Genomic DNA, 21,920 nt, shown 5'->3' with positions numbered 1-21,920 from the left:
CACATTAGACTAGTCTGACCACTTCTACTATATCACACATTAGACTAGTCTGACCACTTGTACTATATCACTCATTAGACTAGTCTGACCACTTCTACTATATCACACATTAGACTAGTCCGACCATTTCTACTATACCACACATTAGACTAGTCCGACCACTTCTACTATATCACACATTAGACTAGTCTGACCACTTCTACTATATCACACATTAGACCACCTGACCACTTGTACTATATCACACATTAGACTAGTCTGACCACTTGTACTATATCACACATTAGACTAGTCTGACCACTTCTACTATATCACACAGTAGACTAGTCTGACCACTTCTACTATATCACACATTAGACTAGTCCGACCACTTGTACTATATATCACATTAGACTAGTCTGACCACCTCTACTATATCACACATTAGACTAGTCTGTCATCTTCTACTATATCACACATTAGACTACTCTGACCACTTCTACTATATCACACATTAGACTAGTCTGACCACTTCTACCCTATCACACATTAGACTAGTCTGACCACTTCTACTATATCACACATTCGACTAGTCTGACCACTTCCACTATATCACACAATAGACCACCTGACCACCTCTACTATATCACACATTAGACTAGTCTGAACACTTCTACTATATCACACATTAGACTAGTCTGACCACTTCTACTATATCACACATTAGACTAGTCTGACCACTTCTACTATATCACACATTAGACTAGTCTGACCACTTCTACTATATCACACATTAGACTAGTGTGACCACTTCTACTATATCACACATTCGACTAGTCCGACCACCTCTACTATATCACACATTCGACTAGTCTGACCACTTCTACTATATCACACATTAGACCACCTGACCACTTCTACTATATCACACATTAGACTAGTCTGACCACTTCTACTATATCACACAATAGACTAGTATGACCTCTTCTACTATATCACACATTAGACTAGTCCGACCACTTCTACGATATCACACATTAGACTAGTCTTGACACTTCTACTATATCACACATTAGACTAGTCTGACCACTTGTACTATATCACACATTAGACTAGTCTGACCACTTCTACTATATCACACATTAGACTAGTCTGACCACTGCTACTATATCACACAGTACACTAGTCTGACCACTTCTACTATATCACACATTAGACTAATCTGACCACTTCTACTATATCACACATTAGACTAGTCTGACCACTTGTACTATATCACTCATTAGACTAGTCCGACCACTTCTACTATATCACACATTAGACTAGTCTGACCACTTCTATTATATCACACATTAGACTAGTCTGACCACTTCTACTATATCACACTTTACACTACTCTGACCACTCTACTATATCACACAGTAGACTAGTCCGACCACTTCTACTATATCACACATTAGACTAGTCTTGACACTTCTACTATATCACACATTAGACTAGTCTGACCACTTGTACTATATCACACATTAGACTAGTCCGACCACTTCTACTATATCACACATTAGACTAGTCTGACCACTTCTACTATATCAGACAGTACACTAGTCTGACCACTTCTAGTATATCACACATTAGACTAGTCTGACCACTTCTACTATATCACACATTAGACTAGTCTGACCACTTGTACTATATCACTCATTAGACTAGTCCGACCACTTCTACTATATCACACATTAGACTAGTCTGACCACTTCTACTATATCACACATTAGACTAGTCTTGACACTTCTACTATATCACACATTAGACTAGTCCGACCATTTCTACTATATCACACATTACACTAGTCTGACCACTTCTACTATATCACACATTAGACCACCTGACCACTTGTACTATATCACACATTAGACTAGTCCGACCACTTGTACTATATCACACATTAGACTAGTCTGACCACTTCTACTATATCACACAGTAGACTAGTCCGACCACTTCTACTATATCACACATTAGACTAGTCCGACCACTTCTACTATATCACACATTAGACTAGTCTGACCACTTCTACTATATCACACATTAGACTAGTCTTGACACTTCTACTATATCACACATTAGACTAGTCTGACCACTTGTACTATATCACACATTAGACTAGTCCGACCACTTCTACTATATCACACATTAGACTAGTCTGACCACTTCTACTATATCAGACAGTACACTAGTCTGACCACTTCTAGTATATCACACATTAGACTAGTCTGACCACTTCTACTATATCACACATTAGACTAGTCTGACCACTTGTACTATATCACTCATTAGACTAGTCCGACCACTTCTACTATATCACACATTAGACTAGTCTGACCACCTCTACTATATCACACATTAGACTAGTCTTGACACTTCTACTATATCACACATTAGACTAGTCCGACCATTTCTACTATATCACACATTAGACTAGTCTGACCACTTCTACTATATCACACATTAGACCACCTGACCACTTGTACTATATCACACATTAGACTAGTCCGACCACTTGTACTATATCACACATTAGACTAGTCTGACCACTTCTACTATATCACACAGTAGACTAGTCTGACCACTTCCACTATATCACACAATAGACCACCTGACCACCTCTACTATATCACACATTAGACTAGTCTGACCACTTCTACTATATCACACATTAGACTAGTCTGACCACTTCTACTATATCACACATTAGACTAGTCTGACCACTTCTACTATATCACACATTAGACTAGTCTGACCACTTCTACTATATCACACATTAGACTAGTCTGACCACTTCTACTATATCACACATTAGACTACTCTGACCACTTCTACTATATCACACATTAGACCACCTGACCACTTGTACTATATCACACATTAGACTAGTCCGACCACTTGTACTATATCACACATTAGACTAGTCCGACCATTTCTACTATATCACACATTAGACTAGTCTGACCACTTCTACTATATCACACATTAGACTAGTCCGACCATTTCTACTATACCACACATTAGACTAGTCCGACCACTTCTACTATATCACACATTAGACTAGTCTGACCACTTCTACTATATCACACATTAGACCACCTGACCACTTGTACTATATCACACATTAGACTAGTCTGACCACTTGTACTATATCACACATTAGACTAGTCCGACCACTTCTACTATATCACACAGTAGACTAGTCTGACCACTTCTACTATATCACACATTAGACTAGTCCGACCACTTGTACTATATATCACATTAGACTAGTCTGACCACCTCTACTATATCACACATTAGACTAGTCTGTCCTCTTCTACTATATCACACATTAGACTACTCTGACCACTTCTACTATATCACACATTAGACTAGTCAGACCACTTCTACCCTATCACACATTAGACTAGTCTGACCACTTCTACTATATCACACATTCGACTAGTCTGACCACTTCCACTATATCACACAATAGACCACCTGACCACCTCTACTATATCACACATTAGACTAGTCTGACCACTTCTACTATATCACACATTAGACTAGTCTGACCACTTCTACTATATCACACATTAGACTAGTCTGACCACTTCTACTATATCACACATTAGACTAGTCCGACCACTTCTACTATATCACACATTAGACTAGTCTGACCACTTCTACTATATCACACATTCGACTAGTCCGACCACTTCTACTATATCACACATTCGACTAGTCTGACCACTTCTACTATATCACACATTAGACCACCTGACCACTTCTACTATATCACACATTAGACTAGTCTGACCACTTCTACTATATCACACAATAGACTAGTATGACCTCTTCTACTATATCACACATTAGACTAGTCCGACCACTTCTACGATATCACACATTAGACTAGTCTTGACACTTCTACTATATCACACATTAGACTAGTCTGACCACTTGTACTATATCACACATTAGACTAGTCTGACCACTTCTACTATATCACACATTAGACTAGTCTGACCACTGCTACTATATCACACAGTACACTAGTCTGACCACTTCTACTATATCACACATTAGACTAGTCTGACCACTTCTACTATATCACACATTAGACTAGTCTGACCACTTGTACTATATCACTCATTAGACTAGTCCGACCACTTCTACTATATCACACATTAGACTAGTCTGACCACTTCTATTATATCACACATTAGACTAGTCTGACCACTTCTACTATATCACACTTTACACTACTCTGACCACTTCTACTATATCACACAGTAGACTAGTCCGACCACTTCTACTATATCACACATTAGACTAGTCTTGACACTTCTACTATATCACACATTAGACTAGTCTGACCACTTGTACTATATCACACATTAGACTAGTCCGACCACTTCTACTATATCACACATTAGACTAGTCTGACCACTTCTACTATATCAGACAGTACACTAGTCTGACCACTTCTAGTATATCACACATTAGACTAGTCTGACCACTTCTACTATATCACACATTAGACTAGTCTGACCACTTGTACTATATCACTCATTAGACTAGTCCGACCACTTCTACTATATCACACATTAGACTAGTCTGACCACTTCTACTATATCACACATTAGACTAGTCTTGACACTTCTACTATATCACACATTAGACTAGTCCGACCATTTCTACTATATCACACATTAGACTAGTCTGACCACTTCTACTATATCACACATTAGACCACCTGACCACTTGTACTATATCACACATTAGACTAGTCCGACCACTTGTACTATATCACACATTAGACTAGTCTGACCACTTCTACTATATCACACAGTAGACTAGTCCGACCACTTCTACTATATCACACATTAGACTAGTCCAACCACTTCTACTATATCACACATTAGACTAGTCTGACCACTTCTACTATATCACACATTAGACTAGTCTTGACACTTCTACTATATCACACATTAGACTAGTCTGACCACTTGTACTATATCACACATTAGACTAGTCCGACCACTTCTACTATATCACACATTAGACTAGTCTGACCACTTCTACTATATCAGACAGTACACTAGTCTGACCACTTCTAGTATATCACACATTAGACTAGTCTGACCACTTCTACTATATCACACATTAGACTAGTCTGACCACTTGTACTATATCACTCATTAGACTAGTCCGACCACTTCTACTATATCACACATTAGACTAGTCTGACCACTTCTACTATATCACACATTAGACTAGTCTTGACACTTCTACTATATCACACATTAGACTAGTCCGACCATTTCTACTATATCACACATTAGACTAGTCTGACCACTTCTACTATATCACACATTAGACCACCTGACCACTTGTACTATATCACACATTAGACTAGTCCGACCACTTGTACTATATCACACATTAGACTAGTCTGACCACTTCTACTATATCACACAGTAGACTAGTCCGACCACTTCTACTATATCACACAGTAGACTAGTCTGACCACTTGTACTATATCACACATTAGACTAGTCTGACCACTTGTACTATATCACACATTAGACTAGTCTGACCACTTCTACTATATCACACATTAGACTAGTCTGACCACTTCTACTATATCACACATTAGACTACTCTGACCACTTCTACTATATCACACATTAGACCACCTGACCACTTGTACTATATCACACATTAGACTAGTCCGACCACTTGTACTATATCACACATTAGACTAGTCCGACCATTTCTACTATATCACACATTAGACTAGTCTGACCACTTCTACTATATCGCACATTAGACCACCTGACCACTTGTACTATATCACACATTAGACTAGTCCGACCACTTGTACTATATCACACATTAGACTAGTCTGACCACTTCTACTATATCACACAGTAGACTAGTCCGACCACTTCTACTATATCACACAGTAGACTAGTCTGACCACTTGTACTATATCACACATTAGACTAGTCTGACCAATTCTACTATATCACACATTAGACTAGTCTGACCACTTCTACTATATCACACAATAGACCAGTCAGAGGTCACGTCTTCTGGAACATTCCATGGAAATAGAAGTGATGAAGAGTGGTTCCATACATTTATGGTCATTTATTTATTTTCTATTTCTTTTGGGACATCCTGCAGAGGGTGTGTAGATTGGGGACCTTACAATAATCATCATATTGTCTTATCAATACACGAAAACACACATATATATATATATATATATATATATATATATATATATATATATATATATATATATATATATATATATATATATATATATATATATATATATGTATATATATATATATATATATATATATATATATATATATATATATATATATATATATATATATATATATATATATATATAGTAGGAATCACACACACACACAGTACACTGCTGCCCTCCTCTGGTGAGATGATGAACTGCAGCTGAATTAACAATTTTTTTTTTACATTCCTTAAAGTCCTACTGAATTTTTTTTTTTTTTATTCAAACGGGAATAGCAGATCCATTCTATGTGTCATATTTGATCATTTTGCGATATTGCTATATTTTTGCTGAAAGGATTTAGTAGAGAAAATCGACGATAAAGTTCGCAACTTTTGCTCGCTGATAAAAAAAAAGCCTTGGCTGTACCGGAAGTAGCGTGACGTCACAGGAGGTAATATTCCTCACAATTTTCCTTTGTTTACAATGGAGTGAGAGAGATTCGGAGCGACAAAGCGACGATTACCCCATTAATTTGAGCGAGGATGAAAGATTCGTGGATGAGGAACGTTAGAGTGAAGAACTAGAGGCAGTGCAGGACGTATCTTTTTTCGCTCTGACCGTAACTTAGGTACAAGCTGGCTCATTGGATTCCACACTCTCTCCTTTTTCTATTGTGGATCACGGATTTGTATTTTAAACCACCTCGGATACTATATCCTCTTGAAAATGAGAGTCGAGAACGCGAAATGGACATTCAAAGTGACTTTTATCTCCACGACAATACATCGGTGACACACTTAGCTACTGAGCTAACGTGATAGCATCGTTCTCAAATGCAGATAGAAACAAAATAAATAAACCATTGACTGGAAGGATAGACAGAAGATCAACAATACTATTAAACCATGGACCTGTAACTACACGGTTACATCAACAGCCGTGCTCACCTGCGTTCAAGCGATCGGCGGCGCGACGAAGGACTTCACCCATCATCGACGAAGCTCTTTAGCATGAGCTAACGTGATAGCATCTGTCTCAAATGCAGATAGAAACAAAATACATAAATCCCTGACTGGAAGGATGGACAGAAGATCAACAATACTATTAAACCATGTACATGTAAATACACGGTTAAAAATTCTCAGCCTGGTAAGGCTTAACAATGCTGGTGCTAACGACGCTAAGGCTAACTTAGCAACCGGACCTCACAGAACTATGATAAAAACATTAGCGCTCCACCTACGCCAGCCAGCCCTCATCTGCTCATCAACAGCCGTGCTCACCTGCGTTCCAGCGATCGACGGTGCGACGAAGGACTTCACCCGTGGGTTTGGCGGCTAGCATCGGCTAGGCGTCTGCTAAGTAAGTAGTACTTGTCGTTTAGCTGTAAGTATTGTACTTAGCCGCTAATACACCGATCGATCCCACCTACAACGTTCTTCTTTGCAGCCTCCATTGTTCATTAAACAAATTGCAAAAGATTCACCAACACAGATGTCCAGAATACTGTGGAATTATGAAATGAAAACAGAGCTTTTTCTACGGGCTCCGAATACTTCCCTTGCCCTCGTGACGTCACGCGCATACGTCAGCATAATAAAACGTTTTTAACCGGAAGTGTGGCGGGAAATTTAAAATGTCACTTTATAAGTTAACCCGGCCGTATTGGCATGTGTTGCAATGTTAAGATTTCATCATTGATATATAAACTATCAGACTGCGTGGTCGCTAGTAGTGGCTTTCAGTAGGCCTTTAAAAGTTGTTAAGAGGCTCATAAAGTGTTATTTGTAATGATTGTTGTGTAACTAAATTGTAATCCTGCTCAAACTGATTCAATTAAGGTCACATTTACATTCTGTCTTTAAAAAGTTGATGCAGTTGTTTTCGGATCGGTACCAAAATGGGTGGTGTCGCCTTAAAATATCACTAAAATATCATAATAATAATAATAATAATAATACTAGCCGAGTGTATCTTACACGCATAAACATCCACGCAGCCGTGAATATTTGCAACATGTCTCCTGAAGGCGAAGAAGACTCACTGATCGACGACTGAGCTCAACAAACATTCAATCAGTCAAGTGTCGAAAGTAGCGTAAGCAGAACCGGAAGTATCACCTACAAAATAAAAGCTCCTAAATGACAAAAGCATCCATTTTAATGAACAAAACCTCTGAAGGAGTTTTGAAGCCAACCAAAGTTGTATAATGTTGTAAATAATAAATATTTTCTTACTGGTATATTTTGTACATACTTTAAAATAAATTTAGTACTTTTTTGCAGTTAATACTATTAGTACTTGCAGGCGTGTACATAATAACAGTTATTACAGTTGTACACATGATAGTACTACATGTTTATGGTACTTGCAGGTGTGTACACAAAAACAGTTATTACAGTTGTACACATGATAGTACTACATGTTTATGGTACTTGCAGGCGCGTACATAATAACAGTTATTACAGTTGTACACATGATAGTACTACATGTTTATGGTACTTGCAGGCGCGTACATAATAACAGTTATTACAGTTGTACACATGATAGTACTACATGTTTATGGTACTTGCAGGCGCGTACATAATAACAGTTATTACAGTTGTACACATGATAGTACTACATGTTTATGGTACTTGCAGGCGCGTACATAATAACAGTTATTAGTGTTGTACACATGATAGTACTGCATGTTTATGGTACTTGCAGGCGTGTACACAATAACAGTTATTAGTGTTGTACACATGATAGTACTACATGTTTATGGTACTTGCAGGTGTGTACATAATAACAGTTATTAGTGTTGTACACATGATAGTACTACATGTTTATGGTACTTGCAGGTGTGTACATGATGACAGTTATTACAGTTGTACACATGATAGTACTACATGTTTATGGTACTTGCAGGTGTGTACATGATGACAATTATTACAGTTGTACACATGATAGTACTACATGTTTGTATATTTATGGTACTTGCAGGCGTGTACACAATAACAGTTATTACAGTTGTACACATGATAGTACTACATGTTTGTATATTTATGGTACTTGCAGGCACGTACCTGATGACAGTTATTACAGTTGTACACATGATAGTACTACATGTTTGTATATTTATGGTACTTGCAGGCACATACATGATGACAGTTATTACAGTTGTACACATGATAGTACTACATGTTTGTATATTTATGGTACTTGCAGGCACGTACCTGATGACAGTTATTACAGTTGTACACATGATAGTACTACATGTTTGTATATTTATGGTACTTGCAGGCACGTACATGATGACAGTTATTACAGTTGTACACATGATAGTACTACATGTTTATGGTATTTGCAGGCACGTACATGATGACAGTTATTACAGTTGTACACATGATAGTACTACATGTTTATGGTATTTGCAGGCACATACATGATGACAGTTATTACAGTTGTACACATGATAGTACTACATGTTTATGGTATTTGCAGGCACGTACATGATGACAGTTATTACAGTTGTACACATGATAGTACTACATGTTTATGGTATTTGCAGGCACATACATGATGACAGTTATTACAGTTGTACACATGATAGTACTACATGTTTATGGTATTTGCAGGCACGTACATGATGACAGTTATTACAGTTGTACACATGATAGTACTACATGTTTATGGTATTTGCAGGCACATACATGATGACAGTTATTACAGTTGTACACATGATAGTACTACATGTTTATGGTATTTGCAGGCACATACATGATGACAGTTATTACAGTTGTACACATGATAGTACTACATGTTTATGGTATTTGCAGGCACGTACATGATGACAGTTATTACAGTTGTACACATGATAGTACTACATGTTTATGGTATTTGCAGGCACATACATGATGACAGTTATTACAGTTGTACACATGATAGTACTACATGTTTATGGTATTTGCAGGCACGTACATGATGACAGTTATTACAGTTGTACACATGATAGTACTACATGTTTATGGTATTTGCAGGCACATACATGATGACAGTTATTACAGTTGTACACATGATAGTACTACATGTTTATGGTATTTGCAGGCACATACATGATGACAGTTATTACAGTTGTACACATGATAGTACTACATGTTTATGGTATTTGCAGGCACGTACATGATGACAGTTATTACAGTTGTACACATGATAGTACTACATGTTTATGGTATTTGCAGGCACGTACATGATGACAGTTATTACAGTTGTACACATGATAGTACTACATGTTTATGGTATTTGCAGGCACGTACATGATGACAGTTATTACAGTTGTACACATGATAGTACTACATGTTTGTGGTACTTGCAGGCGTGTACATGATGACAGTTATTACAGTTGTACACATGATAGTACTTGTACACATGATAGTACTAGATGTTTGTGGTACTTGCAGGCGCGTACATGATGACAGTTATTACAGTTGTACACATGATAGTACTTGTACACATGATAGTACTAGATGTTTGTGGTACTTGCAGGCGCGTACATGATGCTGGGGGCCACAGTGCTGATGATGCTGGGGGCCCTGCTGGGAAGTGTGGGGGCCGTGAGAGAGTCTCAGAGTCTTCTGACTTCAGTGAGTTGACAACTTTTCTTTTTATTTTACTAAGTAAGCAAGTAAATATTACTTCATTCCAAAGTACTGTCTACTACTTTATTATACTGTGTACTACTTTGTGATAGTGTGTACTACTTTGTGATACTGTGTACTACATGCTTTGTGATAGTGTGTAGTACTTTGTGATACAGTGTACTACATACTTTGTGATAGCGTGTAGTACTTTGTAATAGCGTGTAGTACTTTGTGATAGTGTGTAGTAATTTGTGATATGGTGTACTACATGCGTTGTGATAGTGTGTAGTACTTTGTGATACTGTGTACTACATGCTTTGTGATAGTGTGTAGTACTTTGTGATACAGTGTACTAAATATTTTGTGATAGTGTGTAGTACTTTGTGATACTGTGTACTACATGCTTTGTGATAGTGTGTAGTGCTTTGTGATACAGTGTACTAAATGCTTTGTGATAGTGTGTAGTACTTTGTGATACTGTGTACTACATGCTTTGTGATAGTGTGTAGTACTTTGTGATACAGTGTACTAAATGCTTTGTGATAGTGTGTAGTACTTTGTGATACTGTGTACTACATGCTTTGTGATAGTGTGTAGTGCTTTGTGATACTGTGTACTACATGCGTTGTGATAGTGTGTAGTACTTTGTGATACTGTGTACTACATGCTTTGTGATAGTGTGTAGTACTTTGTGATACAGTGTACTAAATGCTTTGTGATAGTGTGTAGTACTTTGTGATACTGTGTACTACATGCTTTGTGATAGTGTGTAGTACTTTGTGATACAGTGTACTAAATGCTTTGTGATAGTTTGTCGTATTTTGTGTTGCAGTGTACCACATGCTTTCTGATAGTGTGTAGTACTTTGTGATAGTGTGTAGTAATTTGTGATATGGTGTACTACATGCGCTGTGATAGTGTGTAGTACTTTGTGATACAGTGTACTAAATGCTTTGTGATAGATTGTAGTATTTTGTGTTGCAGTGTACTACATGCTTTCTGATAGTTTGTAGTACTTTGTGATAGTGTGTAGTAATTTGTGATATGGTGTACTACATGCGCTGTGATAGTGTGTAGTACTTTGTGATACTGTGTACTACATGCTTTGTGATAGTTTGTAGTACTTTGCGTTGCAGTGTACTACATGCTTTCTGATAGTGTGTACTACTTTGTGATACGGTGTACTACATGCTTTCTGATTGTGTGTACTACTTTGTGATACAGTGTACTACACACTTTGTGATACTGTGTAGTACTTTGTGATAGTGTGTACTACATTATTTGTAATAGTGTATACTACTTTCTTTGTAATAGTGTGTAGTGTACTACATCTTTGTGATAGTGTGTACTACATGCTTTGTGATAGTGTGTACTACATTATTTGTGATAGTACTTTGTGATAGTGTGTACTACATTCTTTGTAATAGTGTGTTCTACATTATTTGTGATAGTGTGTACTACATGCTTTGTGATAGTGTGTAGTACATGCTTTGTGATAGTGTGTACTACATTCTTAGTGATAGTGTGTACTACATTCTTTGTGATAGTACTTTGTAATAGTGGGTACTACATTGTTTCTGATAGTGCGTACTACATTGTTAGTGATAGTGTGTACTACATTGTTAGTAATAGTACTTTGTGTATTGCAGTTCTTGGTGTGTCTGCTGATCATATTTGCTGCAGAGATCACAGCAGGCGTGTTTGGATTCATCAACAAAGAACAGGTAAACAATAATAATCGTAATCATAATAATGTACTGAATATAAACATGTATATTATTGATATTTACAGGTAAACAATATGAATCATAATAATAATATACTGAATATAAACATGTATAGTATTTATATTTACAGGTAAACAATAATCATAATAATAATAAACATGAATGTGATGTATATTTACAGGTATATAAAGATGTATATAATGTATATTTATAGGTATATAAAGATGTATAAAATGTTTATTTACAGGTATATCAAGATGTATATAATGTTTATTTACAGGTATATAAAGATGTATATAATGTATATTTACAGGTATATAAAGATGTACATAATGTATATTTACAGGTATATAAAGATGTATATAATGTATATTTACAGGTATATAAAGATGCATATAATGTATATTTACATGTATACAATGTATATTTCCAGGTATATAAAGATGTATATAATGTATATTTACATGTATATAATGTATATTTCTAGGTATATAAAGATGTATATTTCCATGTATATGTACAGATAGTGGAGGAGGTCCAAAAGTACTACAGCACGTCCATCAGAGACAACACAAGCAACATTTCAGTCATCTATCACACAACTGTGAGATACTCTCTTCACTTCTTTATGGCTCATATTTGTTATTTATATTCATCATATTCATCATATTTATCATAATCATAATTTGTCGTTATATTTATCATATTCATCATAATCATCTTATTTTCCATAATCATCATATTAATCATAAAATCATATTTATCATATTTATATTCCTCACATTTATCATGTTCATCATATTCATCATATTTTTCATATTCATCATATTTATCATATTAAAATATTCATGATAATTATCACATTTATAATATTTATCATATTCATCACATTCATATTTATTACATTTATTTATCATATTCATCATATTGTATCATATTCATAATATGTATTCTATTTATTTATAATGTTCATATTCATCATATGTATCATATTTATCATATTCATCATATTGTATCATATTCATATGTATTCTATTTATTTATAATGTTCATATTCATCATATGTATCATATTTATCATATTCATCACATTCATGATATTTATCATAATCATCATATTTGTATGTATCATATTTAACATATGTATCATATTCATATTTATCATATTCATATTCATCATGTTGATTTATCATATTCATCATATTTATCATATGTATGATTTATCATAATCATCATATTTTTATCATATTGATTCATCATATTCATCATACGTATCATTTTTATTTATCATATTCATCATATGTGTCATATTTATCAAAATCATCATATTTTTTGTCATAAGTATCACATTTATTTATCATATTCATCATGTGTCATATTATATTTATTTATCATATTCATCATATATATCATAATAATCATATTCATATGTGTGTCATATTCATCATATGTATGATATTTATCATAATCATATTTGTATCATATGTATCATATTGATTTATCATATTCATCATATGTATCATATTTATTTATCATATTCATCATATGTGTCATATTTATCATATTTATGCATCATAGTCATCATATGTGTCATATTTATCATAATATTTTTATCATAAGTATCACATTTATTTATCATATTCATCATTTGTGTCATATTTATTTATAATATTCATCATATGTATCGTAATAATCATATGCATATGTATCATATTTATGTATCATATTCATCATATGTATATTTATCATAGTCATCATATTTTTATCATACGTATCATATTTATTCACCATGTGTGTCATATTTATTATATTTATGTATCCTATTCATCATATTTATTTATCATATTCATGATATGTATCATATTTATATATCATATTCATCATATGTGTCATATTTATTTATCATATTCATCATTTGTGTCATATTTATCATATGTATCATAATAATCATATTCATATTTATCATATTTATGTCTCATATTCATCATATGTATCATAATAATCATATTCATATGTATCATATTTATGTCTCATATTCATCATATGTATGATATTTATCATAATCATCATGTTGTATTATATGTATCATATTTATTTATCATATTCATATTCATCATACGTATCATATTTATTTATCATATTCATCATATGTATCATATTTAACATATGTATCATATTTACATTTGCAGTTGAGTTGCTGTGGAGGATCTTCATCATCATCATCATCAGTCCTTTGTGCGCATGCTCCTCAGGAGACGAAGGTGAACCTGCTTGTTGTGACGCCTTTTGGCCACGTGAGGGCACCACACCTGTCACTCATGTCACTGACAGCAGGGTGTCCTAACTTTTGCACTGAATAATATAACATGCGGGTGCTATTTTCATATTTTTCATTTTCAAAACCTATATATATATATATATATATATATGTATACATATATTTATATATATTTATATATATATATATAAATATATATATATATATATATATATATATATATATATATATATATATATATATATATATATATATATATATATATATATATATATATATATATATATATATGTATATATATATATATATATATATGTATATATATATATATATATATATATATATATATATATATATATATATATATATATATATATATATATATATATAAATACATATATATATATATATATACATATATATATATGTATATATAGTGTTGTGATGTGTGTGTGGTGTGAAGGACTGTCTGAGGGCCATCACAGACTTCTTCAGCCACAAGATGCTCCTCATGGTCTACATGGGCACAGCCGTGGGAGGAGTGATGGTGAGAAGACTGAATATTACAAACATGAAGTCCTCAGTCAGGTTCTCAAGGAGTATTTCTTTGTCCCTCAGATCCTGGGGATGATCTTCAGCATGGTGCTGTGTTGTGCCATCAGACACAGCAGGGAGGTCATCTGAGAGGACCACCTCTGACCCTTGAACTCACATGACACCCCCCATCCTCGCAGCCCACTTCTGCCTAACACCAGTTCTCGGCTTCTGGGACTTTCCTCCCTTCAAACACTTTTAGGACCAAATCTTCAACCATGTCCTTAGAACTCACCTTTGGGACTAAATGTTCAACCATGTCCTTAGAACTCGCCTTTAGGACTAAATGTTCAACCATGTCCTTAGAACTCACATTTGGGACCAAATCTTCAACCATGTGCTGAGAACTCACCTTTGGGACCAAATCTTCAACCATGTCTTTAGAACTCACCTTTGGGACTAAATGTTCAACCATGTCCTTAGAACTCACCTTTGGGACTAAATGTTCAACCATGTCCTTAGAACTCACCTTTGGGACCAAATCTTCAACCATGTCCTTAGAACTCACTTTTGGGACTAAATATTCAACCATGTCCTTAGAACTAACCTTTGGGACCAAATCTTCAACCATGTCCTTAGAACTCACCTTTGGGACTAAATGTTCAACCATGTCCTTAGAACTCAGCTTTGGGACTAAATGTTCAACCATGTCCTTAGAACTAACCTTTGGGACCAAATGTTCAACCATGTCCTTAGACTCACCTTTGGGACTAAATGTTCAACCATGTCCTTAGAACTCACCTTTGGGACTAAATGTTCAACCATGTCCTTAGAGCTCACCTTTGGGACTAAATGTTCAACCATGTCCTTAGAACTCACCTTTGGGACTAAATGTTCAACCATGTCCTTAGAACTCACCTTTGGGACTAAATGTTCAACCATGTCCTTAGAACTCACCTTTGGGACTAAATGTTCAACCATGTCCTTAGAACTCACCTTTGGGACTAAATGTTCAACCATGTCCTTAGAACTCACCTTTGGGACTAAATGTTCAACCATGTCCTTAGAATTCACCTTTGGGACTAAATGTTCAACCATGTCCTTAGAACTCACCTTTGGGACTAAATGTTCAACCATGTCCTTAGAACTCACCTTTGGGACTAAATGTTCAACCATGTCCTTAGAACTCACCTTTGGGACTAAATGTTCAACCATGTCCTTAGAACTCACCCTTGGGACCAAATGTTCAACCATGTCCTTAGAAACCTGCGTGGAGTGGAATGTATGTACTGTGTGTGTCCTGTGTGTTTTCTTTGTGCCTACTGGTCCAGCTACCAGTCCTAGTATTCATCTTTCCAGCGTGTAGATGTTTGCTAGCACAGATGCTGAATGTGTCAGCACTAGACACACACACACACACACACACACACACGCACACACACAGTGCATAATTTCAAATATTTTGTTGCCATCTTGTGTACTTTTGAAGTCAGTGTACTTCCATCTTGCTGTGGACTGTAGACAAGTGGAGGGTCTAAAGCAGGGGTCCTCAAACTAAGACCTGCAGGCTGGATCTGGTCCACCAGTGTCCACAACCTGACCAGCAAGATGTCCCAAATAAAAAAAAGATGTTTGTCTTTTTAAATGTATATATATATCATACATACAATGTAAATGTGTATATATATATATGTATATATATATATATATATATATATATATATATATATATATATATATATATATATATATATATATATATATATATATATATATATATATATATATATATATATATATATATAATACATACAATGTAAATGTATATATATATATATATATAATGAATACAATGTAAATGTATATATATAATACATACAATGTAAATGTATATATATATATAATACATACAATGTATATATATATATATATATATATATATATATATATATATATATATATATATATATATATATATATATATATATATATATATATATATATATATATAATACATACATTTGGACTGCATGTAAAGTTTCTTCAGCGCAAAAAATATAACTAAAGTGGTGAAGCTGTATTTTTATTTCCACTTGAATTCTACTGAGAGTTTAGTGAGGAAACATATTTATTATCGAAGTAGTGCATTTATTTGATTACTACATACTTGCATGTACATTTAAAATGCACTTCTCATGCAGTACTAATATTTGTAATCATGCTGACCTCGGTCTAAGGTTGATGTGTTGAGAAAATAATCATCTGGAAGAGCACATGATTTCATATCAGTGGACAAGTTGTGAACTGTAAATATAATTATTGAGTATGATTCAAATAAAGAGTAAGATTACTAATTATGTGTATTTTGTCCTGTGCAGCTATCATGATGTTGATGGAGATTATCTATATCTGCTCTACACTTTGACTCTAGGATAGAGAAGTGTTGACGTATTTGTATTTGACTTTGTTACATGGATTTTTATAACAAAAGTCAAAAGCAGTGAAGTTGTCACGTTGTGTAAATGGTAAATAAAAAGAGAATACAATAAATCCTTTTCAACTTATATTCAATTGAATAGGCTGCAAAGACAAGATATTTCATGTTCACCCTAACAAACTTTGGTATTTTTGGCAAATATTAGCTCATTTGTAATTTGATGCCTGCAACATGTTTCAAAAAAGCTGGCACAAGTGGCAAAAAAGAGTAATAAAGTTGAGGAATGCTCATCAAAGACTTATTTGGAACATCCCACAGGTGAACAGGCTAATTGGGAACGGGTGGGTGCCATGATTGGGTATATAAGCAGCTTCCATGAAATGCTCAGTCATTCACAAACAAGGACGGGGCGAGGGTCACCACTTTGTCAACAAATGCCTGAGCAAATTGTTTAAGAACAACATTTCCCAAGCAGCTATTGCAAGGAATTTAGGGATTTCACCATCTACGCTCCGTAATATCATCAAAAGGTTGAGAGAATCTGGAGAAATCACTGCACGTAAGCCATGATATTACGCACCTTGGTTCCCTCAGGCACTACTGCATCAAAATGCCACATCAGTGTGTAAAGGATATCACCACATGGGCTCAGGAACACTTCAGAAAACCACTGTCAGTAACTACAGTTGGTCGCTACATCTGTAAGTGCAGGTTAAAACTCTACTATGCAAAGCCAAAGCCATTTATCAACAACACCCAGAAACGCTTCACTGGGCCCGAGCTCATCTAAGATGGACTGATGCAAAGTGGAAAAGTGTTCTGTGGTCTGACGAGTCCACATTTCTAATTGTTTTTGGAAACTGTGGACTAAAGAAGAAAAGAACCATCTGGACTGTTATAGGCGCAAAGTTAAAAAGCCAGCATCTGTGATGATATGGGGGTGTATGAGTGCCCAAGACATGGGTAATTTACGCATATGTGAAGGCACCATTAATGCTGAAAGGTACATACAGCTTTTGGAGCAACATATGTGTCACAGTCCCTGCAGTGTCTTGTGTGTTTGTGTCGTCTGTCTGGGTGTGGTCATGTGTGTGGGCGGAGTTTGGGTTCCTGGCGTCCCAGTCTGGCACACCTGGCACTGATCAGCCCACTCACCTGCCTGCCATCAGCTAATCACCTCCACTCCACAAAAGCCCTGGTCTCCTCACACGACGCTGCCAGATCGTTTCACAGCTCTCCAAGTGGTAACGCTTCTCGCCAGTTCTCGCAGCATTTTGACGATGTTGTTGATCTTTTGTTTGTGCCTTTGCTCCTGGTAGCTTGTTCCTCGACTCACCATTGTTTTCCTCTGCCTCCAGTGCCGACCTTCTCTAATCCTGCCTGCCTGCCAGACACCTCCACTCCAGCCGACAACGCCTTTCCCTCCTCCCTCATCTGCCTGAATTAAACCCTTTGGACTTTTTATTTGCCTCTCTTGTCTGCTTTTGGGTCCGCCAGCTTGTTAAACCGTGACAGAACGATCTGGCCAGAATGGACCCAGCAGACTTGGAAAGGGTCAAGGAGGTCATCGGCAACCAAAGTCGGCGTCTGGGAGATCACAACAACTCCTTCAGACCCTTGTGGAAGAGGTATCCAAGATTACCACTAAACTTGATACCCTCTGTGCTGCTCCACGACAGGCTCCACCAGCAGAACCACTTCAAGCCGATGGCGCTGCCCCTCCCCCAGCACCAGTTGTCCAAGCAGTTGAGCCTCATCTTCCACCTCCTGCAAAATATTCTGGCAACCCCAACACCTGCCGTGAGTTCCTCACCCAAGTTCGTCTCACCTTTAAGGCTCAACCAACCCGCTTTGTCCATTAGGCAGCCAAGATAGCTTTCATTGCCAGCCTTCTTGAGGGGCCTCCACTCAGTTACTTCAACGCCCTGCATGAGATGAATTCTCCCGCAGCTCAGTCCTTTGCTCTCTTCGCCGCTGAGCTCAAAAAGATTTATGTTCACCCCATTCGTGGACAACAGGCCGGTCAGCAGCTTTTGAGACTCCGCCAAGGTCGACGTTCTGTGAGAGAGTTCGCCAGTGAGTTTCGTTCCTTGGCCGTGGAGTCTGGTTGGAATGACCAAGCGCTGCTCACCGACTTCCAGAGTGGGCTCAACCGGACCATTGGCAGGGAGATCGCACTAAGGCAGGAGCTTGATTCCCTAGATGAGGCTATTACCACCGCCATCAAGATTTCGGACCAAATAGCCCAGGGGAAAGGCGAGACTGTTCCCTCCGTGTCGACTGCCCCTTTTCCGACAGTGATTTTCTGCCACATGAACTCCGACGTACTGTACCCCTAGCCCTGCCGTCCGGGTCCCCAGGGGAGGAGCCCATGCAACTAGGGCGGACCCGTCTCTCCGCTGACGAGCGCCTCCGATGGTTGAGGTCGGGGGTGTGCTTCTACTGTGGACAGCCCAGTCATCTTCGTGCCTCCTCCCCCATTCGGCCAAAGGAGGAGGCTCACCAGTAGCAGTGGGGGTTCTGGTGAGCCAAACAGTCTCTTCCCCGAGTCCCGGGATTGCATGCAATTCTCCGCCACTCTTCAGTGGCACTCTCAGTCCGTGCCGTTACTCGCCCTGGTTGATTCAGGGGCAGATGAGAATTTCATCGACTCAGCTGTTGTTTCCCAGGCAGGCATCTCCCTTGAGCCTCTACCCTCTCCTCTGAAAGCCAACGCCCTCACGGGTAGCCTTCTCGCTCAAGTATCCCATTGCACCGTGCGAGTCCACCTCATTGTGTCACAGTGTGTGTGTGTATATATATATATATATATATATATATATATCCAGTATTTATTCCACCCGAATGCAGCTGGGATAGGCTCCAGACACCCGAGAGAGACAAGCGGTATAAAATGGATGTATAAGTATAGTGTGTCCAGTGTTGCTCCCTCCTCACTTTGTGTATCTGCTTTGTGTGTAGTTGTAGTTATGAAGTCAATGGCGCCACCTGCAGTCCAAACATGCTCTACACTCCCCCGTCATTCACCTCCAACCATGCACAGCCTGCTAATGCTAGCAGAAAGTTAGCAGCTGATGACTTTAATCCCAATTGAAGGTTGAGGTTTGGAGATAGAGGGGGCGTATGGGGGCGGCTTTAAAAAAGATCCTCTTAGGTCAGGTCATGTGACCGCTCTGTGGGTGACACAATGTGTGTGTAGGCATTGACTGTCCATGTTGGCTCCTCTTAGCCTAGCTTCACATGCTACTAACCCGTCTCCTTATTGGTCCACAATGCCACTCCATGATGGCAGGACTCCAGAGGCCTGGACCCGTGACAGGTATGTGGTCTACCTACTACTAACCCGTCTCCTTATTGGTCCACAATGCCACTCCATGATGGCAGGACTCCAGAGGCCTGGACCCGTGACGGGTATGTGGTCTACCTACTACTAACCCGTCTCCTTATTGGTCCACAATGCCACTCCATGATGGCAGGACTCCAGAGGCCTGGACCTGTGACGGGTATGTGGTCTACCTACTACTAACCCGTCTCCTTGTTGGTCCACAATGCCACTCCATGATGGCAGGACTCCAGAGGCCTGGACCCGTGACAGGTATGTGGTCTACCTACTACTAACCCGTCTCCTTATTGGTCCACAATGCCACTCCATGATGGCAGGACTCCAGAGGCCTGGACCCGTGACAGGTATGTGGTCTACCTACTACTAACCTGTCTCCTTATTGGTCCACAATGCCACTCCATGATGGCAGGACTCCAGAGGCCTGTACCTGTGACAGGTATGGGGTCTACCTACTACTAACCCATCTCCTTATTGGTCCACAATGCCACTCCATGATGGCAGGACTCCAGAGGCCTGTACCTGTGACAGGTATGTGGTCTACCTACTACTAACCCGTCTCCTTATTGGTCCACAATGCCACTCCATGATGGCAGGACTCCAGAGGCCTGTACCTGTGACAGGTATGGGGTCTACCTACTACTAACCCGTCTCCTTATTGGTCCACAATGCCACTCCATGATGGCAGGACTCCAGAGGCCTG

General features: G+C 37.5%; 1 protein-coding gene across 1 annotated transcript in view; it reads left to right on the top strand.

The window, feature by feature from the left end:
* Positions 1–16,063, top strand: part of LOC133643193 (tetraspanin-2-like) — a 46,396-nt gene extending 30,333 nt beyond the window's left edge. The window contains exons 3-8 of the mRNA XM_062037617.1: positions 10,808–10,905; positions 12,552–12,626; positions 13,153–13,233; positions 14,818–14,889; positions 15,370–15,453; positions 15,525–16,063. Coding sequence (XP_061893601.1) covers positions 10,808–10,905; positions 12,552–12,626; positions 13,153–13,233; positions 14,818–14,889; positions 15,370–15,453; positions 15,525–15,590 — 476 coding nt within the window. The 3' untranslated portion in view covers positions 15,591–16,063. The remainder of the gene's footprint in view (positions 1–10,807; positions 10,906–12,551; positions 12,627–13,152; positions 13,234–14,817; positions 14,890–15,369; positions 15,454–15,524) is intronic.
* Positions 16,064–21,920: the final 5,857 nt, after the last annotated feature.

The sequence above is a fragment of the Entelurus aequoreus genome, linkage group LG26 (assembly GCF_033978785.1).
Source record: "Entelurus aequoreus isolate RoL-2023_Sb linkage group LG26, RoL_Eaeq_v1.1, whole genome shotgun sequence".
Taxonomy (NCBI): domain Eukaryota; kingdom Metazoa; phylum Chordata; class Actinopteri; order Syngnathiformes; family Syngnathidae; genus Entelurus; species Entelurus aequoreus.
This window is presented reverse-complemented; position numbering and strand designations above follow the sequence as displayed.